Here is a 21,449-nt window from a genome sequence, read left to right as displayed (position 1 = left end):
TGTGTTTGCTAGGGCCCTCTTTGTTTTACAAGAAAAATCCCCACTTCGGGAACCACTGTTGTAGACAATAAAATTTTCTAGCTTTGTGACCATTTGTTTAAGAGGAGTAGTTCATTTAAAATTAGATTTGCTGTTTATCTTAATAACACATTGCATATTAGATTATCACAGATCACTTTAACCATAGAAGGGTTCACTGGAGACAAAATGCCTCTTTTGTCAAAGGCTTCTCCTCCTTTGAAACATAGAAGTTGAAGTTCTCTTTCTCCAAATTCCAAATTAGACCTAGATTCCTCTGAAGAGGTAGTGATTGCATTCCTAAATATAGATCTTTCAAATCCTTTCAGTCCTACAAGTCTTTGGGTGGGAATGCTTGCATAACACTGTTGCTGTTCAGTGCAATCTCGTGTAGCTTAATGTTTGATTTAGCTAGCATTGCTTGGGAAGTGCGCAGGACACCAATGGCCTTCGCTTCATTAGGAAAAGATGCAAGTCCATCGTGCACATAAAAATTGCATGTGATGAACTTCCTTGCACTGGTAGTGGAGTCATCTGCTTCCTGAGCAGCTGGTCTGAGGCAGTAAATGGCAACTGCTGGTAAAGGACTGTTGCCAAATGCATGTACTGTCATTTGAAACTCTTTCACTGTTTTTGCAGATCATTGTTTTCATACCATAAGAACCTCAGAAAGTTTAGATGCTTGTTGCACACTTTGAGGCAGTAGAACATCTGCTGCTTATCTGCTGTAGCTGCTATTGGTTCCCCACAGAAGCAGATCAGAACTCCAGTGAGAGTGTTGTTCAAGACAGGTCCACTCAGGAGTAGGGATGGGTATCGTTTAGGTTTTATCCGATACCGGTGCCAAGTCGGTACTTTTGAAACGGTGCCGGTGCTCAAACGGTGCTCAAACCGGTGCTTAAAGAATGGAGAACACAAAATTGGTCCAAAAACCTCTCATGTTCAGCTGTTTTTTGTAAAAAGATATCAATGTTAGCCTTTTCTGCAGCTATGGGGCATATATGGTATCACTCTTGGCTGGAAGCAGTGCTTAAACAATGGAAAAAACACAAACTTTGTCCAAAAACCTCTCATGTTTAACTGTTTTCCACTTTTTCTTTGGTCATTTTAGCCTTTTTGGCCAGGGTGAAGGGAGTATCTGCCATCAAACAAGAAGACAGCCGCATGTAGCTATGATGATGTTTGCTAGTTCACCTTACATGCATTAATGTAATAATGTGGTTAGCCTGCTCAACGTAAATTACACACGAACAACATTAAGCTACTCACGCAGAGAAGAACGGCTGCTGCTGCATCATCATCCGTCATCACTTCTGCTACACTGGCAGGGCTAGGGGCCAGGACTCTCCTCTTCGTGTTTTTGGGGGATGTTGCATAACAGCCAACCCACCCGCAGTAGATGCGCTCGGTGTGAGGTCTCGCAGCAAGCTTTCAAATACGGCGCATTTCTGGGCTTTTAAAAAAAACCCACTATGTGTCGCCAGGTGTTTCATCGGATTTGAGGTGTTACCTCCTTTGACAGTATCACAGTATCAGCTTAAAGCACTTGTTGCTGCTGAGTTTGCATATTTTGCTGTGAAGTACAGCCAGACTTTTGACCGCTTCGCCTTGGACATTTTTAATCTGTAGCTCTGCTCTAAAAGAACGTACGTACCTGGACCCGCCTACTATTCTCGGAAACGTAAAATGATTGGCTAGAAGTGTATCACAGCTCAGGAAAAAAAAGCACCGAAATAAAGCACCGAAATGTGCGCTGCTTTTCGGTCTGGTTACTACCGTTTATGTCAGAACCGGTGCCATCATGGCACCGGACACCGGTACCCATCCCTACTCAGGAGTATATCATCTAGAGAAAATCCTTCATGTTTGGGACTTGAATTGAACACAAATATTTCCTTTCCTCACCTTCTTGTAGTCTGCAAATGAGCTCTTCAGTTAAAGGCTTCCAGGCAACAAAAATCCTCCAGAAGGTCACAGCACCAGCGGCTTAATGGATGGGTGAGGCAAACAAATTTTACCATCAACATGCTAAAATCTCAAGAGGAGCTGATCCAACAGAGACTTACGATTAGATGAGAGTACTCTTAAAAAGGTGTTTGACATCACTGAGAAGGCTCATCTAGCACAGCACAAAAAGTCTAAGACCAGGCAACAAAGGAAGTTTGACCTACTTGTTGTATGTCGGAAACCACAGCAAAATACGGAGAGTGTCCTCAGTGGCCAGAAAAGAGAAGGATGTGACACCGAGGATGTGGACAAGTGGACAAGAATTTGTCTGACAGACAGCTCACCCAAACAGAGAAAAACATCCTTGCTAAAGGGTTGAATTTTGCTGTCACGCCAAGACAAATCCCGCTAGTGGAGCTAATCACAGCCACAGAAACAGCAATTTGAAACAACAATATTGCAGACATGGAAGCAGAGCAACTACGGACGAAAGTTTTGGCCTGTCTCCAGCAATGCAAAGCCCCCAGCATCCAACATCACCATGGAGGAGAGGAAGGCACTCACATCACTTAGTGATGACAACAACATTATCATCCTTCCGGCAGACAAGGGTAGGTGCACAGTATTGCTAAACCAGAAAAACTGTCATGAGAAGATTTTGTCACTGCTCAGTGACAGAAATACTTATGAGCCCCTGAAACGAGACCCAGGAAGTGGTTACGGGAAGTGGGTGATAGACTGTCTGAAGTGGTTAGAACAAGACAAGGCTATTGACCGGACCTCATACCACAGGCTGTACCCAGGGGAGTTTACACCAAGTCTGTATGGTTTACTGAAGATACATAATCAGGGTGCACCTTTAAGACCAATTGTCTGTATGATCAACTTGGTCACCTATAACAGCGGTCCCCAACCTTTTTTGCGCCACGGACCGGTTTATGCCCAACAATATTTTCATAGTATCGGAGCAGTTGAGAAGCATTTTTTTCTAAACACCAGGTCTCTGTGGCTTTTAAACCCCAAAACACACTGCGCCAAAAACTGGTCCACCCCAAGGATCGGGTCCCCCGACACAAACAGAGTAACATAGTTGTTAAGTGCCAGGAGGATTGCCAGGATTCATACATCGGGGAAACCAAACAACCTCTGGCTAAGAGGATGGCACAACACAGAAGAGCCACCTCGTCAGGCCAGGACTCTGCAGTCTATTCACACCTACAGGCCAGTGGACACTCTTTCAATGATGAGGATGTAACATCCTGGACAGGGAGGAACACTGGTTTGAGGGCGGAGTCAAGGAGGCCATTTACGTGAAAAGGGAAAGACCATCTCTGAATCGAGGAGGGGGCCTAAGGGTACATCTGTCACCAACTTACAATGCTGTGATTGCAGCCATTCCCCAACTCTCTGTGATTGGGACTCATGGCCATTGATCTTTGATCAGTGGTTGTTGATCAATGGTCATGAGAATTTGTATAATCATGATGATGGAAGTGACCTCCCAGCCCATTGTTCCTTCAGTGGGCTGGTTTCAGTCATTATGCAAATGTACTGTTTATAAGATTTGGGGAAACCTGCAGTCAGCTGAGACTGAAGAAGTCACCTGGATGAGTGATGAAACGTTTCTCCCACTGAAAACGCTACGTCCAGATGAACATAAATCAACTTTTGGAGACCTGACTGCCAAGATCGCTTCTCTTACTTTCCAGGTGTTGTGCAGAGCTTTGAAGACTTAGGTTTGAGGTGTGAAAACCTTTGACTTGCATATTGTTTGGACATGCACTCAAGAGTGAAGCTCATCCATTTGGTAGAATGTTGGTTTTGCATACACTAGTGTTGGCTGCCTTGTGCACCTCTCCCAGACACACTTCTCCCACGATCACCCAACCAAGGTTGAGTCGCTGATGATGTGGCTCATTATGGACACAATTATGCTGTTCTCTGACTTTGTACGCATGCAGAATGTCTCTGCCAATGAGAAGGAGGAAATTGGCCTCTGAATCAATTTCTGGGATTTTGTCAGGTATCATGTCACACTCAGTAAGAGTAGGCAGGGGAAGCTGAGTGGTACCATCAAAGGACTATAAAATGAAATAGATGGGCTCGCCTCCCTGCTATCTCCACAGCACCTGAGGATGTTTTCAGTGAACACGGTTCAAGCTGTCCTTCAGTGTTGAAAATGTCAAAAAAGTATGGTTTTGCCAAGGAGCGGTTGCTTTGTTCATCTAGAACAGCAGACATCTCGACTCCTTTCTCTGGTTGTACAGCAGGATACAGCAGTCGGGTTAAGGACCATGAACTTGAACTGATCGAGTCTCCTCATATTTCTGTGCATTTTGGTGAAACATCAGCCACACTTGACTCTCTTTCCTCCCCGACATGCCCTTCACTAGCCCATGGCTCTCTGCTTTTTGAGGATGAGGATTGGGGTTTAGTGCTGTGGCATCTTTCACTACCACACTCTGGAAAGCAGATCTAGCTCTTCTTGTGACGTTACATCCAGTCTCTTGTTCTTAAATGATTGTGAAGCACTTTGGTTAACTCTGTTGTTTTTAAATGTGCTATACAAATACATTTTGAATTGAATTGAATGACTACCACTTACAGGTGTGGGTGTCCATACCTTGGACTGAGAATGGTGAAATTGATCATTATTTGCTGGCTGTCCTCCGTAACTCCAGTTGCAAGACTCTTTCTTTGGGCTCAAAGCACAGAAGACTGGCAAAGGTGTGGCAGCGCAGTTGGATGCTCAGCGCAGACGCTTCCCAAGCTTGAGCCTCAGCTACTGCTGCTGCAGCTGCTTTATGCTTTTGCTCATGCTCTGTCGACAGCAGTAGATGATGATGTAAGCTGGCTGGAGCATAAAGAACTGGACATTTCCAGTGTTTCGTCCATCTTTTCTTTTACAGAACTCACTACGATTCATGAGAATGAAGCGTTTTACTATTCTGCCCTTCCTGTACGTCGATGCCCAGTTTGACAGATAGATAAAGAGTTCTTCAAAAGGAGAGGCAAAAGTTTCCAGTTGTCATTGCAGGGTTTATTTGTCTCCCTAATGAAGGCGCTGTAAGACTACAAACATAACAAAAAAGTATATTATAACATATATTTCGAACATAATACATTTCTCATCTTACACAGTATAGACTGACGCTAGTAACTGAAATTACAGCTGGTATAACCAAGAGAAATAAGTGAAAAAAGATTTAGCGTTCATCCCGCTAGCATAATGCTAACATATAATGGAATTTCCCTTTGACCTGCTAACATAATTAGTACTGACAGAGCAATTACATACTAGTTTCAAATATGAGTGTCTACAGAAGCGTTTGGTATCACTTTTTTGACATAAACTCAGAATATACTCATACTTAGAGGCATAATATCTCATGCTCCAGTATAACCAACTTTGAGACTACAATGTGTGCGCTGATAGATGCTCCAAGTGGTTTAGATAAGTTGGGTTCAAACATTTGCACTAGGTATACCAAATACCCAACTAAATTTTCAGGATACTTTAGACAAGTCAAGAGGGATGCTTTGTTTCCAAAGGAAGATGTCAATATATCAGGACTCTTGCTGCATCATTTTGGCGTTTTTAAGGACAGGATGACAGGACACAGAATTGGCCTTAGCGTGGAACATTGTGTAACTCCATGATTAACCTTAGCTTCAATTTTCTGCTTGGAAGTTTTAAGTTAATTTCACCTGTCACTAAACATAACCTGGGTGTGGTAGAGTGTGGTTTAAAATGTACTGACCAAACTAAACAGTGATGCCACATTGTACTGACTGCAACAGGGTAAGAAAGAAAAACTACTGTAGGAAATCTGATTTACGTAACGTTGCTTCTTGGTATCACAAACTGAATTATGGTTTAATTATAGGTCAAACTTGGGAAGTTGCTTCATGTTTTATCCATGCTTACCTGAGTGTACCAAAACTGAGTGTTTTGTGTATTTGTCAGATTATTTGACACACAGATTTTAGATTTTAGGAAAATGAAAAAGAAGCACCCAAAGAAAAAAGTAACTGTCTTAATTTTTTCAGATAAGGAGCTTCTTTTTCTCTTGCTCAGGTGGATTTCTTTGCTGTGGAGCTGTTGGATGGCAGCCTGTACCTGCTGCTGGATATGGGCTCTGGGACTATCAAGGTTAAGGCCACCCAAACAAAGGTGAATGATGGGGTCTGGTATCATGTCGACATCCAGAGGGATGGACGCTCAGGTCAGTGAGGCTAGATGTATGGGGTATACAGTCTACTGGACTACAAATACAAAAAATCTTTTTTGAAGTAATGTAAAATTCAAATATCAGAATCGGAAAGAATTTGTTACTCCAGTAGTATGTCAGTGAGGGAACCTTTATAATGAAAGGCAAAATCAATAAAAATTGGTGGCACATCTCATAAGATCAAAGAGTAGGAGCACTATGATGAAATTTGCAAATTTCTCTTCAGGCACCATCTCTGTAAACAGCAGAAGGACTCCGTTCACAGCCAGTGGTGAGAGTGAGATTCTGGACCTGGAGGGTGACATGTATTTGGGGGGGCTTCCAACTGACCGCACCAACCTCATCCTGCCCACGGAGCTCTGGACAGCAATGCTCAACTATGGCTATGTGGGCTGTATTCGTGACCTTTTCATTGATGGTCGAAGCAAGGACATCCGTCAGATTGCTGAGGCACAAAATGGGGCTGGCATTAAACCATCATGCAATAAACAACCTGGCAAGCAGTGCGAGAGCTACCCATGCAAGAACCGAGGAGTCTGCAAAGAAGGCTGGAATCGATTCATCTGTGACTGCACTGGTACTGGCTACTGGTCACGCACCTGTGAGAGAGGTAAGTGTGGATGTGTAGATGTGCACACGGTCGGTCCTCTTCCAAAAGCCTTACATACTCATACTATCTGTAACACTGCGATCTGAACAGATGGAGCTAGCTGGAGCAGGACAATCGTTGTGACAGCTATAAAGGAAGTTCTGATTGCAAGATTTGCAAGCTGGTAGATTCACACCATTCCATTTGATAAATCAGTTACGTTAATAGATGTCTTACTAGGCTGGACCTGAACCAAGGCATAGCTTCACTTTCAACAACATAAGCAGGACTGAGTCCAGCTGAGTTTGACTTGAGTATTTCCATCTTTTGTCTCATCTGTACTGTATGACACATGTTTTAGTATCTTATATTAAATAGATGAGAAAATAAACTGACAGTCAGTGTAGAGTAGATCACATAAAACCAGAAAGAGCAAACAAGAGAGATTTATTTTAATATTTCCAGCAGAATTAGCCTTATTGATATACCATCAACAAAAATGTTGTTGATTTTACCCGTAAAGAGGACAACAGTCAGATGAACTTTGTTACATCTAAACTGAATATAGCCCAAAGATATTTGCAGCATTAGCAGGATTCCTGCATTTAGTAGCTTTGAGCCTAGCATAAAAGAACAACATGCTCACTGAATTCCAAGAGGAACCTTTAATATCCATAATTACTGTATGTTTAATTATTTAAACCGAATTAGTTACCATTTGATGCAGGGTGTTCAACTAACTTGGGGCTTTCCCCTTCTCCTTATCTCCTGTCTTGCTTCTTTTTGTGTGTGACAGACTGTCAAAATTCTTGTGACAGAAAAATCAATTAACAATATTCAACTTTTATTCAGACAATATTAAAACTATTGCCCTTCTGACCAGTTTCCATCATGGTGTTCAGACAGGTTAATAAAGACTAATTGGAGATGAAAACTAATTTCCACATCCCTAGCCAAACTGCTAGCTTGAACTGATTTTTAGCATATCAGTGAACAGTGTTCTGATTATATCTTTAGTTATAGAAGTGCTTGCAGGACATCAGTGTGGAGTGTATATGCACTGAGTTATGATTCAAATGCTGTGAAATTTTAGCTTCATATATTAAATACTTTTCTAGATATTTTCAAGGGCCACTCAAATATAACATACACAAAGTTTTTCAGCTCTTCAGCTCGTTTTATTTATATAACACCAAATCAAAAGATCATTTTATATGCTTCATCAAAAACTGAAGTATTAAGCCTAATGTTGAAAGTAAAGAGGGTGTCTGTCTCACAAATACAAACTAGAAGCTGGTTCTATAGAAGAGGGGCCTCAAAGCTTAAAGCTCTGCATCCCATTTTACTTTTAAATCTCACAGGAACCACCAGTTAGCCAGAAGTCTGAGAGCAACCTACTCTATTGGGGTGATATGGTACTGTGACATCTTTAACATAAGTTGGGCATGGCTCTCCCAAAGCTTGCCACCTTTGCCACAAAACTCAAAGTTGAACTCAGGTTCATCCTGATCACTGATCATCTGTCACATGTTTTTAAAACTCGATTGGAGTCCATCTGTGGAAAATTCAGTTGAATGGACATGGTTATGAAAATTTCACACCTGTCTATAAGGCCCCATAGCTGCATAGTTGCAACAAACCAAGCCATGAAGCCCAAGGAATTGTGTGTAAACATCTGAGAAGGGCAGAGATCTTGGAAAGTGTACAGAAAACTTTCTGCAGCATTGAAGTCTCAGTGAGTCCCCATCGTCTGTACATAAAAGACATTTAAAACCATTAGTGGTATTCCTAGTGTCATCGGGGTGCTGTGTGGCAGACAGGATAAGAACCCAAACACAGGAGTCAAAACACAACAGGATAAACTCAAAGAGGCAGCTTTATTGCTGTGAAAGAAACATACAACGGAAACAAAAGCCTAAAAGCCTAAAACAAACTTAAACAGGAAACATGAGACACACACTAAGTGACAGAGGGAGAGACACGACTGGGAGACAGAACTTAACATACATCATAGATATGTCAGACTAACAGGGACCCACAAAAGGAAACAAACCAAAACGAACAAGAACCTAAGAACTAGAAAGTAAAATGAAACTAAGGAGAAGGCCTACAGCAGCGAGCAGCGAGGACTGGGCCCCGTACAAGCAGGCCAGAAACAAACAGAGCAAGAAGATCAGGGTAGGAAAAAGGAGCTACAGCGAAGAGCTAAAAAACTGCTTTTCAACAAATGACCCTGAGTGATGACCTAAGCACTTTTTACTGCAGATTTGAAAGACAACCATTCACACCTCCCATCTGCTTGCCCTCACCTCACCAGTGGCATGTCTTGAAATTTTTTGTTGGGGGGCGGCAGATGTAATTGGCAGATAATGTTAAAAAAAAATCTACCAACCGTTAACCATAATTCAATAACCCCATAAACCGAATGTGCTTTTAACTCTTATTAGAATGAGATTTTAACCACTACGGTGCAAAGTTTTTAGATACTGCGTTGATAAAGTACAAGAGATACAATCAGTGCTTTGTCAGTGTTTACTCAGCATTCAAGGACAGCAATATTTGCATAGTATTTTTACTGACATGTAGTGCACCTACGTTTTGGGCAAAAACATTTTTGAATATTAAAATACGAACATCTTTAACGAACAATTGACAAATTAGCCAATGCAAAACTTTATCTGCCTAATAAAAAAAGAAGATAATCTTCTCACAAACTGGTGTTTGATTTTGAAACAGGAAAAAAGTGGAGAAACAACTGAAAAGACTAACATTTGAATGAAAGTGGGCGACAAACAAACAAGAGAGAAAAGCTGATCAGCTGATCATTGATCAGTTTCATGATAAGTAGCAACAGGAGAGGGATGGGGAGAGAATGAGAGAAGAAGAGGCAGCTGTGCAGCATAAAGACAGAATAACTCCAGCTTTGTCTTTTTCATTATAGCGAAAGTCCGGGACAAACTGCGTCTCTTCTCAGCTCAATATGAAACGTGTAATATTTTCTCTGAATGAGGGACCATTCCATTTTTTTAAGGAGCCGTTGGCAACTCTACTAACTAACCTTATGAATAAAATAAAGTTCACTATCAGTAACATCATAGCACCCACCCAGCTGTATATAAACTCCGTCAAGCTGGCTAGAACGCAGTACGAGTTATTGCAACTGACAGTAAAAAGTCAGCATAACGAAAATAAACTCCACCTAAACTTGGTTCATATCTGACCCAGATAGACTGCAGCTCATAACTTCTTACCTGAAGTTCAGTTCACCTGACACTCGGACTGGCGGCTGCCTCGGGTCTCTGCTCCTCCTGCCTCCCCTTTCCCTCATCCACCTGCTGGCCTCTGTGGAAGCTCCGCCATAGACACCACCAAACAACCGAGTTATTTTTACATTTTACACATCTGCCAGCATCTGGCCAATCCACCACCTCTCATTGTTCATGCCGTTACAAAAAAATAAATAAAAAAGTCATCAGCCCACCGGGCAAATGTCCGGTATGCCCGATGGCCAGTCCAGCTATGTTAACCTGCAACCAAATCTGCAGCTCCATACAGCAATGTTACGACTTGGATTATATCTTATAACTCATAACTCTTATGCTAGTTCCCCCCAGCAGCCTACTGTCGGAAATATTCGACGGTTGCAATAATTCTTTAAGTGTTATTTTTTCCTTGGTATTCTAATTTAAAGTTTACTAAACTCAACAAACTTAATATTACTTACCGGGACATTTATTCTCTCCTCATTTTCTTTCGCAGAAAAATTGTTTTCTGCCTCTTTCGTGCTTGGCTCTCCTACCTTTGCTAACGTGATGCTCATAGCGCAGAAGCCGATGCTGCATTCACTTACACTTGGATATCTGAGCTTCACCGTGAAAACAAAATCGTACATTTGATATTTGATTGAATTTTATTGTTTTAGCTTCGGGGTGGCACCTGGGGTGGCCAGTCTGGTCCAGGCCACCCCCGCTGGTCACGCCACTGCACCTCACTCTTAGGCAAAAATACCTGCAGCCTTCACCTCCTTCTCCTCTGACCCCATGCCTACACTAAAGATTTGTGAGGAAGATGTGTGCAAGCTCTTCCAAAGACAGAAGACCAGGAAAGCTCTGGGATCTGACAGTATGTCCCCTTCCTGTCTGAAAGGCTGGAGCTGTTTGAAGTGCCCTCCTGCTTCAAATGCACCATCATCCTGCTCCCAAAAAAGTCCGCCATCACAGGATTAAATGACTACAGACCTGTCACCCTGACGTCTGTGGTCATAAAGTGAAAGACTGGTGTTAAGCTACTTGTAGAACATCGCAGACCCCCGCAGAACCCCCTGCAATTTGCATTCTGGGCCTACAGACCATCCAAGGATGCAGCCAATATCGAATTGCACTACCTCCAGCATCAATTTATCAATCTGGGACATACACAAGGATACTCGTGGACTTCAGCTTGGCCTTCAACACCATAATCCCAGACATCCTCCACCAGAAGCTCACACAACGTACTGTGCCCGGCTCCACCTATCAGTGGATCACCAGGTTCCTGATGGACAGGAAGAAGCAGGCAAGGCTGAGGAGCATCACATCCCACACACGGACAATCTGCACTGGCATCCCTCTCTCCCCACTGCTGTATGTAATGATACGATTACAATTACATCAAAATGTCATTCTGACTAGAGAAGTGTACTCTGATATTAACAAAGAGAAGATAATCAGAACTGAGAGGACTGTGGTACATGGAGCCAATATTGCAGACACTGAGGACAGCTACAATTGCCTTGGAATCGCAAATTGCAAATGGAAATCATGAGGCCACTAGAAAGTTGCAACCACCAAATACTAGCAGAGAATAAGGCAGGTTCTTAGGAGTCAGCTGAATTGGAAGAACAACATCCAGGCAATCAACACCTACGCCCTGTCTGTCATCAGTTACCCTGGTGGGGTAATAAGCTAGCCAAAGGAGGAGAGAGAAGCCACTGACATAAAGACAAGAAAGTGCCTTACCCTGTATAGAGGGATTCAACCCAAATCCTGAAACTGTATGTCAAATGTAGGGAAGGAGGCAGAGGACGAGTGAGTGTCAGAACCACTATCCAAGATGAAACAGCAAAGATCCATGAGTAAATCATCAAGCTGGCAGCAACTGATAGTGTGCTTAGTGAATATCTCAGGCAGCAAAAACCTGAGAAAGAAGAGGAACCATTATAGAAGGACGGGTCCCTGCACAGGATGAACCAACGGCAGATAGAAGCGGCTAATATAGAGAAATCCTACCAGTTGCTGTACAATGCTGGACTAAAAGATAGCACAGAGCCACTTATCATGGCAGCACCGGAACAAGCTCTAAGCACAAGAGCCACAAAGGCTAAGGTCTACCACACCATCCAAGACCCAGGTGCAGGCTGTACAACAATGCGTCTGAGACAGTCCAGCATATAACAGCAAGATCCTAGCAAGCAGGGCATACACGGAAGGCCATCAACAAGCAGCAGGCAAAGTATACAGGAACATCCCAAAAAGTCTGTTTATCTGGACGTTTTCAGTGGGAGAAACGTTTCGTTACTCATCCAAGTGACTTCTTCAGTCTCAGCTGACTGCAGGTTTCCCCACTCTTATAAACACACCTTTGCACAATGACTGAACCAGCCCACTGAATGAACTGTGGCTGTGAGGTCAGATCCTTGATCATTAATCTTCAAATTGTCACGCAATGGCCATTGATGACTGGTCATGAGTACCATTCAAATGATCATAAGTCTGAATGATCAACTCGGTTACCTATAACATCTCACAGTGTCTGGCTTCAATCATCAGCCAGTAGGTAGGTTACTCTGAACACCACATCCCATTTTTTTCCACTTTATCCGGGGCCGGGTCGCAGGGGCAGCAGCCCAAGCAGAGAGGCCCAGACCTCCCTCTCCCCAGCCTTCTCCTCCAGCTTATCCAGGTGAACACCAAGGCGTTCCCAGGCCAGCCGAGAGATATAATCTCTCCAGTGTGTCCTGGGTCTGCCCCGGGGCCTCCTCCTGGTGGGACATGCCCGGAACACCACACCCAGGAGGCGCTCAGCGGAACCACCTCAACTGGCTCCTTTCGAAAGGAACATCCCAAAAACCTTCCACCTATTTCACATATAAGGGTCAGTACTACAGGCAGAAACATGGGTGTGCCATGGGCTCCCCAGTTTCATCCATTGTGGCCAATTTGTACATGGAAGAAGTGGAAAAGAGGGCTTTGCTACCCTATCCAGGTATCAGGATGACACCTGGGTGAAAATCAAATCTCAGGACGTACCAAATTTCACTGATCACATTAACTTGGTGGACCAAGACATCAAAGGGAGGATATGAAAAGTGGCAGGTTAGCCTTCTTAGACTGTGAGATTTCCATCAGTAATGGGGGACATCTAAAGCTGGCGTGTACCGTAAACCTACACATACAGATCAGTATTTAAGGTTTGACTCTCATCATCCACTGGAGCACAAACTGGGAGTCATCAGGACGCTACAACACAGAGCGAACACCATCCCCACAGACACAGCGGCCAGGGAGGCAGAAGAACATCAAGAAGGCCCTGAGTAAATGTGGTTATCTCAGCTGGACTTTTGTCAAAGCTGGGAAGGCTCCTAAAGAAAGCTCCAGCCGATCCAGGAGAGAAGGACAACCGCTGCCCAAGAGAAAACCTGTAGTGATCCCGTACGTGTCAGGAGTAACAGTTGAGACACATTTTCTATAAACACTGCATCTCTTTGGCTTTTAAACCCCAAAACACACTGCGCCAAAAATTGGTTGCCCCGACACAAACAGAGTTTTGTAGTGTATGCTGTTAAGTGCCAGGAGGATTGCCATGATTTATACATCGGGGAAACACAACGCAGAAGAGCTACTTGTAGGCCAGTGGACACTGTTTCATTACGTGAAAAGGGAAAGGATGCAAAACTGAACATAACTCATAAACACAGATGGAGAGTAAAACACACAAACATGGAGAAATAAAGAACTATATACAGGGGAGCTTGAAAGGACACTATATAAACAGTGCTAAGAACAAGAACAAGGCCAAAAAGGGAACCACCTAAGAAAAGAGTCTAAGAACTAGAAACATGAATTACTAAACTAGGAAATACTGGAAACTACACAAGGACCAAGAAAGAAATCATAATAAGAACTCAGATAATAAGAACTGGATAAAGAACACAGAAACTCAGAATATAGGACAAAACCTAGGAACAAAAAATATGATGCTGGAATTAATCCAGCATCATTGTCTGACCTTACAAATGTGCTTCTGAAAGAGGAACCTATAAACACACTCCTAAACCTCGTGGAAAGCCTTCCCAGAAGAGTTCAAGCTGTTATATCTGCATAGGGTTGGTTGACCTCATATGTAACCCTATGAATTAATAAGGATGTCACTCAAGTTCACGTGAAGGTTGACGAGCAAATACTTCCGGCAATAAAATGTATAAATGTGGGCTAGCATATCAGAAGAAAACTGGCTTCAGAGAAGGCACGAGTTAAAACAACTCATTTCACATAACTGATGAACTTGTGGGTGTGCTCGGCAAGACATTTTTAAAACTGTGAATAATGTAAAGCAACTCATCTAGAGTCCAGTGTCAAAAAGAAAAAGGAAAAGAGGATGATTTCAGTTCTTCTTCTGGGTCTGCACTAGTATGTCTATCACTCCTTTATTATGCATATTTTTTCTTCCCACTCACGCCACTGTGCTTGCTCATAGGGGGTCATGTGATTGTTGGGATTTTCTCTGTTTTCTTTGTATTATTGTAGGGCTTTACTGTACACTTTAAAGCGCCTTGAGGCAACTTTTGTTCTGATTTGGTGCCATAGAAATAAACTTAAATTGAACTTTATGTGGAACAACACAGGAAATGTTTTAGGCTTTAGAGACTCAACATTCTAACACAAACATAAAATAAGCATATGGGGGAATGTAGCTGTTATTTCACTTGGTTACCCTGACCTATCTGCAAAAAGTAAGGTGGTGCATGAGACTATTGGAGATGAGAAAGTAATTGATTTTATCAGATCTTAGTAAGTGATATGCAGATTTATTCAGACTCCATCAGTGTGGACGCACATGCCTTTTACCTACTCAAGCTTTACTTTTCCTCAGCTTAGCTTTATCCAATCATTATCCATATTTTAATTTACACATTTGTTTCTCAGTGAGCCACACCCACCCTAATTTACCTACAGGACTTTCCAACAGATAGATGGACTGTGTCTCCACCTTGTGGCCATGTGATAGAACTACAGCATCCCAGTCACGCAGATAAACTGAACAAAGGGCATTTAGAGGACATGAAATGCTTCAGCATATTATCAGATCATTTATCAAATTAAGCTACTGTGACAGGACAAATAATCACCGTAATCTGATTGATGCAATGAGAATGCAAGAAAATGGCAATCAGCCTTAGAGGGTTTAGGAAAGAGAGATTTGACTACAGAAAGCAAGAGTGTAAAGTGAGCTCAATGAAATTGATTTTTCTTTAGGTAGAGTAATAAAGAATGATATCACTGGTGGCCCATTTAGATTAGGTTTAGAGTTGTGTGAAACTAGGCAATTTAAATTCTTTTTTTTTAGCTTTACAGTTTTTCTATTTGGTTGTTTCAAACACTTTGACTCTGAAGTTAAATGTAATCTGACTGTGCAGTGACAAATTACTACAAATATTCAGTAATATTACTAATAAAGCAATCAAAGGGAATGCATGTACACAAAATGTTAGATATTTCAGTTGATTTTTGTAAAAAGGATATATCTGTTATCTATACGTAGAGGCAAACCATAAAGTACAACACTGGACTTTGATAAACAACTGTGGCCTACAGCTTGATATCATCCATGAAGAGGAGGTGGCCAACTATTGCTCCATTCCATAATTGGTATCCATATCCAGTCTTGTTAATGATCTCACTGAGGGAGTTCAGGCCTGTGCAAGACAACAGTGGGGACAGAGTATCTCCTTTTGCGTCCTGCAGTTGATGGTGACTTGTGTTATTGGTTTGGAGCTGGCTTGTCAACACATCCCCATCAAATTCCTCATTTCTTGTAAAGTTACTGGTATTCCTAGAACTTTTTTGTATCAATCCAGGTGGTGCACAGGTTGGTCAGTCTGGTCTCACAGTTTTGAGTCACCAGTATATCTGCCAGTAGCTGTGTTTTGCCCCTCTAGTGTCTTGAATGAATGAATGAATTGAACCATGTGCCTGTTCGTCTTAGCCTCGATGATGCCTGCTAGGAGCTTCCATATGGTACTGAGGCAGGTTACTGGCCAATAGGTCAATGGGACCATTCCCTTCTGGGGATGCATCGGTTAGCCTTCAGTTAGCCTTCGGTTAGCCTTTGGTTAGCCTTTGGTTAGCCATTTCAGGTGTGTCTCGTCCATTAGGAACTGGTTTATTTGTGCTGCTAGATGCTCATGGAGTGGAATTAGCTTCTTTAGCCAGTAGGTGTGAATCATGTCAGGGCCTGGTGCAGTCCAGCTCTGGACATGTCTACCAATGTGATAGTTGCTGGACCTTGTGTGCTCTTAGCTCCACAAGCATGGTTGTCATGGGTTGCATTTGTCCCATATGGTCTTCCAGTATTGTTCCGTCTCCAGCCTTGGTGGGATTGTTCTCATATTGGTCCCCTGCCACTGAGAATACGCCTTGGACGATTCGGTGGAGTACAGCTGGTGTATACTGGTGGTCTCTATCTGTCTGGTACAAATCTTCAAGCGGCTGGTCAACACTGAATCCCCCCCACTACATTAGGCAGCTCTCTCTCACTCATCAGTAATGTATATATAATTTTAATTACCTATGGCCTTCCTTCACTTTGCATGCCAACCATTTGATTCAGTCTTTTAGAAAGTATTTTTATTTTATTTCCAGTCTGTATGTGAATGTGTCAATAACCAGGATCTCCTCAACCTCAGTTACCTATTCTCTATAGCTCTGTGTTTCATAGTTTCATAGTTTCTTAATTAGTTTTCTTTGCCGCTACCAGGAGAATCTTAAACAGGTATTCGTCCTTTGGATGCACATTTCCTTTAAGATGACCCAAGTATAGGATCTGAAATGACCGTGGAAATTGTATATTCAAATATGTTAACAAGAGCTGAATGAATACCAATTTGGAGATGAGTTCATCCCATTTTTGTAATTTAATTTTTGGTGCTTCTATTGGCACTGATGAAAATAGGTTTAGTAATTGTGGCAGTATATTCATCTTTATCACCCTTATTCTATCATTTAATCTGAATTGGTAGGAAAACCATCTGTCAATGTCAAAGTTACCATCATTATAGTCATAGTTGGTTTGATATAGTTTTGTCTGGTTTTCGTTTATAGCTACACCCAAATATTTAAGTTATTTAGCTCCCCAATTTACTTTATATTAAAGTTCCTGATCTGGTAAGCGGTTGAACATGAAAATGTGGGTTTTCTGAATATTTATCTTACAGCCAGAGTACTCGCTAAATATATCTAATACTTGGACCAACCGAGTAAAGGAGTTTGTTGGGTTTGACAGATAAATCATAACATCATCTGAAAATAGGCTTATGGTATTTATCTGATTGGTCATTTCTTTTTCCTGTAATCAAGTCACTTTGCCTGATCATTTGGGCCAGTGGTTCAATATACAGAGTGAAAAGCATAGGAGTCAGGTGACATCCCTGTCTGGTTCCCCTGTGCAGCTCAAATTCCTGTTAAAGCCAGGAGAGGGACTAACCTGTGCTCCCAAAGTTGTGCACCACTCACTCCAAACACGAGTGGTGAATTGAGGCGCACAATCCAAAACAATGTCGAAGGGGATTCCATGAAGCCAGAGGATGTGGTCAGTAAGCAGCGAGGCAATTTCTAGAGCTAAAGGAAGCTTGGGGAGAGCAACAAAATGGACAGCTTTGGAGAAGCGATTGATGATGGTTAAGATGACAGTGTTACCAGATGGGCTCAGTGTGTTACCTGGGGATAAACCTTAAAGGGATGTGGAGACAGCTGGGTGGCCCATTTCTGGTGTCAGGCTTATCCAGCTGAGCATCCCAGAGCAGGGACTCAATCTCCCAACTCAGGGAACCAATGATGCAGTCCAGTGAAAGGGGACCAGACTTTCTGGGACAGCACATCAGGTTTGATGTTACAGGACCTTGGTCGATAGCTAATGTTGAGGTTAAATCTGGTAGAGGTGGATAATATCCACCTGGCCCGATGAGCATTGTAATACTTTGCAGTCCGGGGATATGCAAGGTTTTGGGATCTGTCTGTACTACAAAGGCATGCTCCTTCCAGCCAGTGCCTTTCTCTTGTAGGACCAGTTTGATGGCGAGGACTTATCATACTTCCTTTCTGTGGGAGAACAATAGTAAGAGAAAAAAAAACACATAAATGTATTTTACTTCTGTTCCTGACTTTCTCTTCCAGAGGCTTCAATCCTCTCCTATGATGGCAGCATGTATATGAAGGTTGTGATGCCGACCATCATGCATACTGAAGCTGAGGATGTGTCTTTGCGGTTTCGCTCCCAGCGGGCTTATGGTCTCCTCATGGCCACTACCTCCCGAGACTCAGCCGACACGCTACGGCTGGAGTTGGACGGGAGTCGCGTCAAACTCACGGTCAATCTAGGTATCGTATGCCCCACCCAGCCATCTGCCACTACACCTCCACCTTCACTGTGAGATGGTTTACCGTCGAGCGGTAACTTCTCCTTTTCTATTCTCTTTTTTTTCGTCTTTTCATTGGTTACTCATCACAGTGATCCCTCAAAGATTTCAACCATCTTTAGAACAGCAATCAGTTCTCTTTTGCATGGCTGTTAATGTGTGCATAAATCACCAGACAGCAATTACTGGAAACATTTAAAAATACATACATTTTACTTCACTATTAAATATGTTTGGAAACCTTTGAACCAGAAACGTGTACTCACTTTTGTTTATAGAACCTTTGAGACAGTAAAAGCAAAATAAGTAGAATACACATCATAAACAGGTTCTATATCTGGTTTCATTTTGTTGTTTTTATTTTATCTATTTTTTTAAAGAACAGACTGTGCTGAGATTTTCTCAGATGTAATCCGTAGTAAGAATAACCACTGATCCATCATTCAGCAGGATAGGATATAAAAGGAACAAGTTTTCTTTCTACGACCTTCATTTTTGTGTCTGACATCAGGTAATTTCTGTGTCACCCTGCTGTTGTTCTGGGTGTCTTTTTGTTTTTTGTTGCTCATGATAGTTTCTTTTTGTTATTAAATTTTGTGGTTTTTCAGCGTCTTCCTTTTGCTTGTTTTCCCATCAACTCCATTTCCCATCATGCTTTGTCAAAAGATGGTATTCACACCTTCAAAGGCCTTAAGCCTGCGGCCCGTCAGGCGAACAGCCCGAGAACAGAGCCCAGCAAAACCTACAGGTAGCTGCAACCCCAATGTTAAAAAGAAAAGACAAGAAGAAGAAATGGCAAAGAAACACGAGTCACAAACTGCATTTTGTCTGTTCTATATCGTACATACAGTTTGTCTTGTTTGATTAACGGTGGAAGTTGTATACCATTTAGATGAATTTTATGAGGCATACTCTTGTTTTTAATTTCAAAAATGAAGCACCAATTGGTCAGTACTTTATATGACTTTCTATCCCATATTAATCCATGTAGTTTTGTACTAAGTGTTAATGTTAGTAGCCTGACCCTTTGATGGAGCGTAGCGACATGCAGGAACAGTATAGCAGGAGTTTTGATGCTTGGGGTTCCTGTGCTTCTGCACGGTGCTGGTGCTGACTGGATCGTGGCTGTTTGCTCCCACTTTTCTGTTGCGGTTGACGACACATGAAACCACCAGCCACATGGTGACCAACCCTCGCTGTCGCAGTGTGCGGCAGTTATTCTGGCCTTAGTTCAGATAATGAACTTGCTTTTTCTCAGTTACAAACGTTTATTTAAAAAAAAATCTGTTTGAATATCAGATCCATTTATAATTATTGTTTGTTTTTATTAAGTAACTGAGGCAATTTCACTGGTGCGGAGGCTTTGATTTAAATGCAAAGTCAAATAGTGTTGGGTCGGAAAACCCATGTAGCTGGTATTACAAGTGGCCATTTTTATGTAAATATAGCACAATTATTAATTACAGCACTGTTGATTAACAAAAGAGCAGAAATTAATGTATTGAGTAATGACATGTTATATTTATTACATGATTGTTTGACTTAGAGATCATTCTAAAGATAGACCAATGGGATGAAATGGCTGCCTTACTGCATGTGTACGTCCCCGGAAGGGTGGATTTTTTGTTTTTGGATGTCTGCAGCAGTAACCTTGAAGGATGCAATTTCATCTGTCATTTATTCTTCCCCATCTAGACTGTATCAGGATAAACTGTAACTCCAGTAAGTTAACACTCAAGTTTCATTTTGTTTTGTTTGTTAATGATATCGATGTTTTTTGTTTTTTAAAGAAGAAAGAAATGTAATTTTTCAAAATCCAACATCTTCTTATTTGAAGGGTGAGTTTGAGCAACATAAAGCAGTAGAAACAGACTCAGTGAAATTAAATGGTGATGACATAATTCCTCATTTTATATATGCCAGAGGATCACAGATAAAATCAGTCTTCTGTTTCCTCTATACTCTACATAACCAATATTTAAAGAATCTTTTATGAGATTAAATTACTCTTACCTTCCTTAGGAGAAAAAACGTGAATATACAGTAAATACAGTATATTTCACTATATTTGCCACCTTCTTTGGTACAGAGTGGGAAATAATAATTGAGAGCCAATACTAGCAGAGTACTACTGACATTTGTCGTCCAGTTTGGCGCTATGGCACCATATTGCCTCAGTAATGGAGACACTGGTACGGTAGATGAACAACCTTTTGGTGTTACCTCACAAGATGGAAATTAAAATTAGATGAAGATAAATATGAAATTTGGTAAGAATGTATGAAAAGGATGAGTAACTGTTATGTTCTGTGGTAGCAAACCAATAGAAATTGCTGGTGTAGAGCTTGTGCTTTAGCTGTAAGTTAGTACATATTGTTCTCTAAAGAGTGCAGTAATAGCCTGAAGTTAACACTGATGTAGGTAAATGACACTGAACAAGGTAAGTTATTATTAAACGATTATTATTAATCTGTCATTATTGGTTAGCACCAAAATGATGAACTTGACTAAATCATACAAGCCTCTGTCTTCAGTGGAACACGACTGAAAGCACTCAGATTTAAACTAAAGGGACTAAAGTAATTAGGTGTGTAAGCGTTCATGCCCAGCACATGAGTGCTCATGAACTACCTTTGATTTTATGTGAGGAATTTATAAACACCAAATATTAAAGCCTTATTTCAGGGGAAAACTTGACAAGCTAAACGATGTAACCATAAAAATTGAATTTTTTGAATCTGAGTGTTTGTTAAAACATTGATAATATCCATAATAATGCTATGATAAAACCCATGTAGAACTAGGAGCTATCACTCCTTATTTTTCAAAGCACACTAATAGAGAAATATAAATCCAAGGAAAAATTCACATGTTGTTTCATCAGGTGGACATTTTCAGTCCATTACTTTTTCTGTACAACGAGACAGTTTTTTAAACTGAAATTTGTGTTTCCATAAGTAATATGCATGCTAATGACAACTAGCTGAGTACT

General features: G+C 41.6%; 1 protein-coding gene across 1 annotated transcript in view; it reads left to right on the top strand.

Annotated features, from left to right (window-relative positions):
• The window catches only part of nrxn3a (neurexin 3a), a 128,827-nt gene that overhangs the window by 27,771 nt on the left and 79,607 nt on the right, over positions 1-21,449 (top strand). Inside the window, 4 exon segments of the mRNA XM_080293469.1 lie at positions 6,044-6,191; positions 6,424-6,807; positions 18,216-18,419; positions 20,153-20,179. Coding sequence (XP_080149595.1) covers positions 6,044-6,191; positions 6,424-6,807; positions 18,216-18,419; positions 20,153-20,179 — 763 coding nt within the window.

The sequence above is a fragment of the Astatotilapia calliptera genome, chromosome 19, assembly GCF_964374335.1.
Source record: "Astatotilapia calliptera chromosome 19, fAstCal68.1, whole genome shotgun sequence".
Classification (NCBI taxonomy): Eukaryota; Metazoa; Chordata; class Actinopteri; order Cichliformes; family Cichlidae; genus Astatotilapia; species Astatotilapia calliptera.
This window is presented reverse-complemented; position numbering and strand designations above follow the sequence as displayed.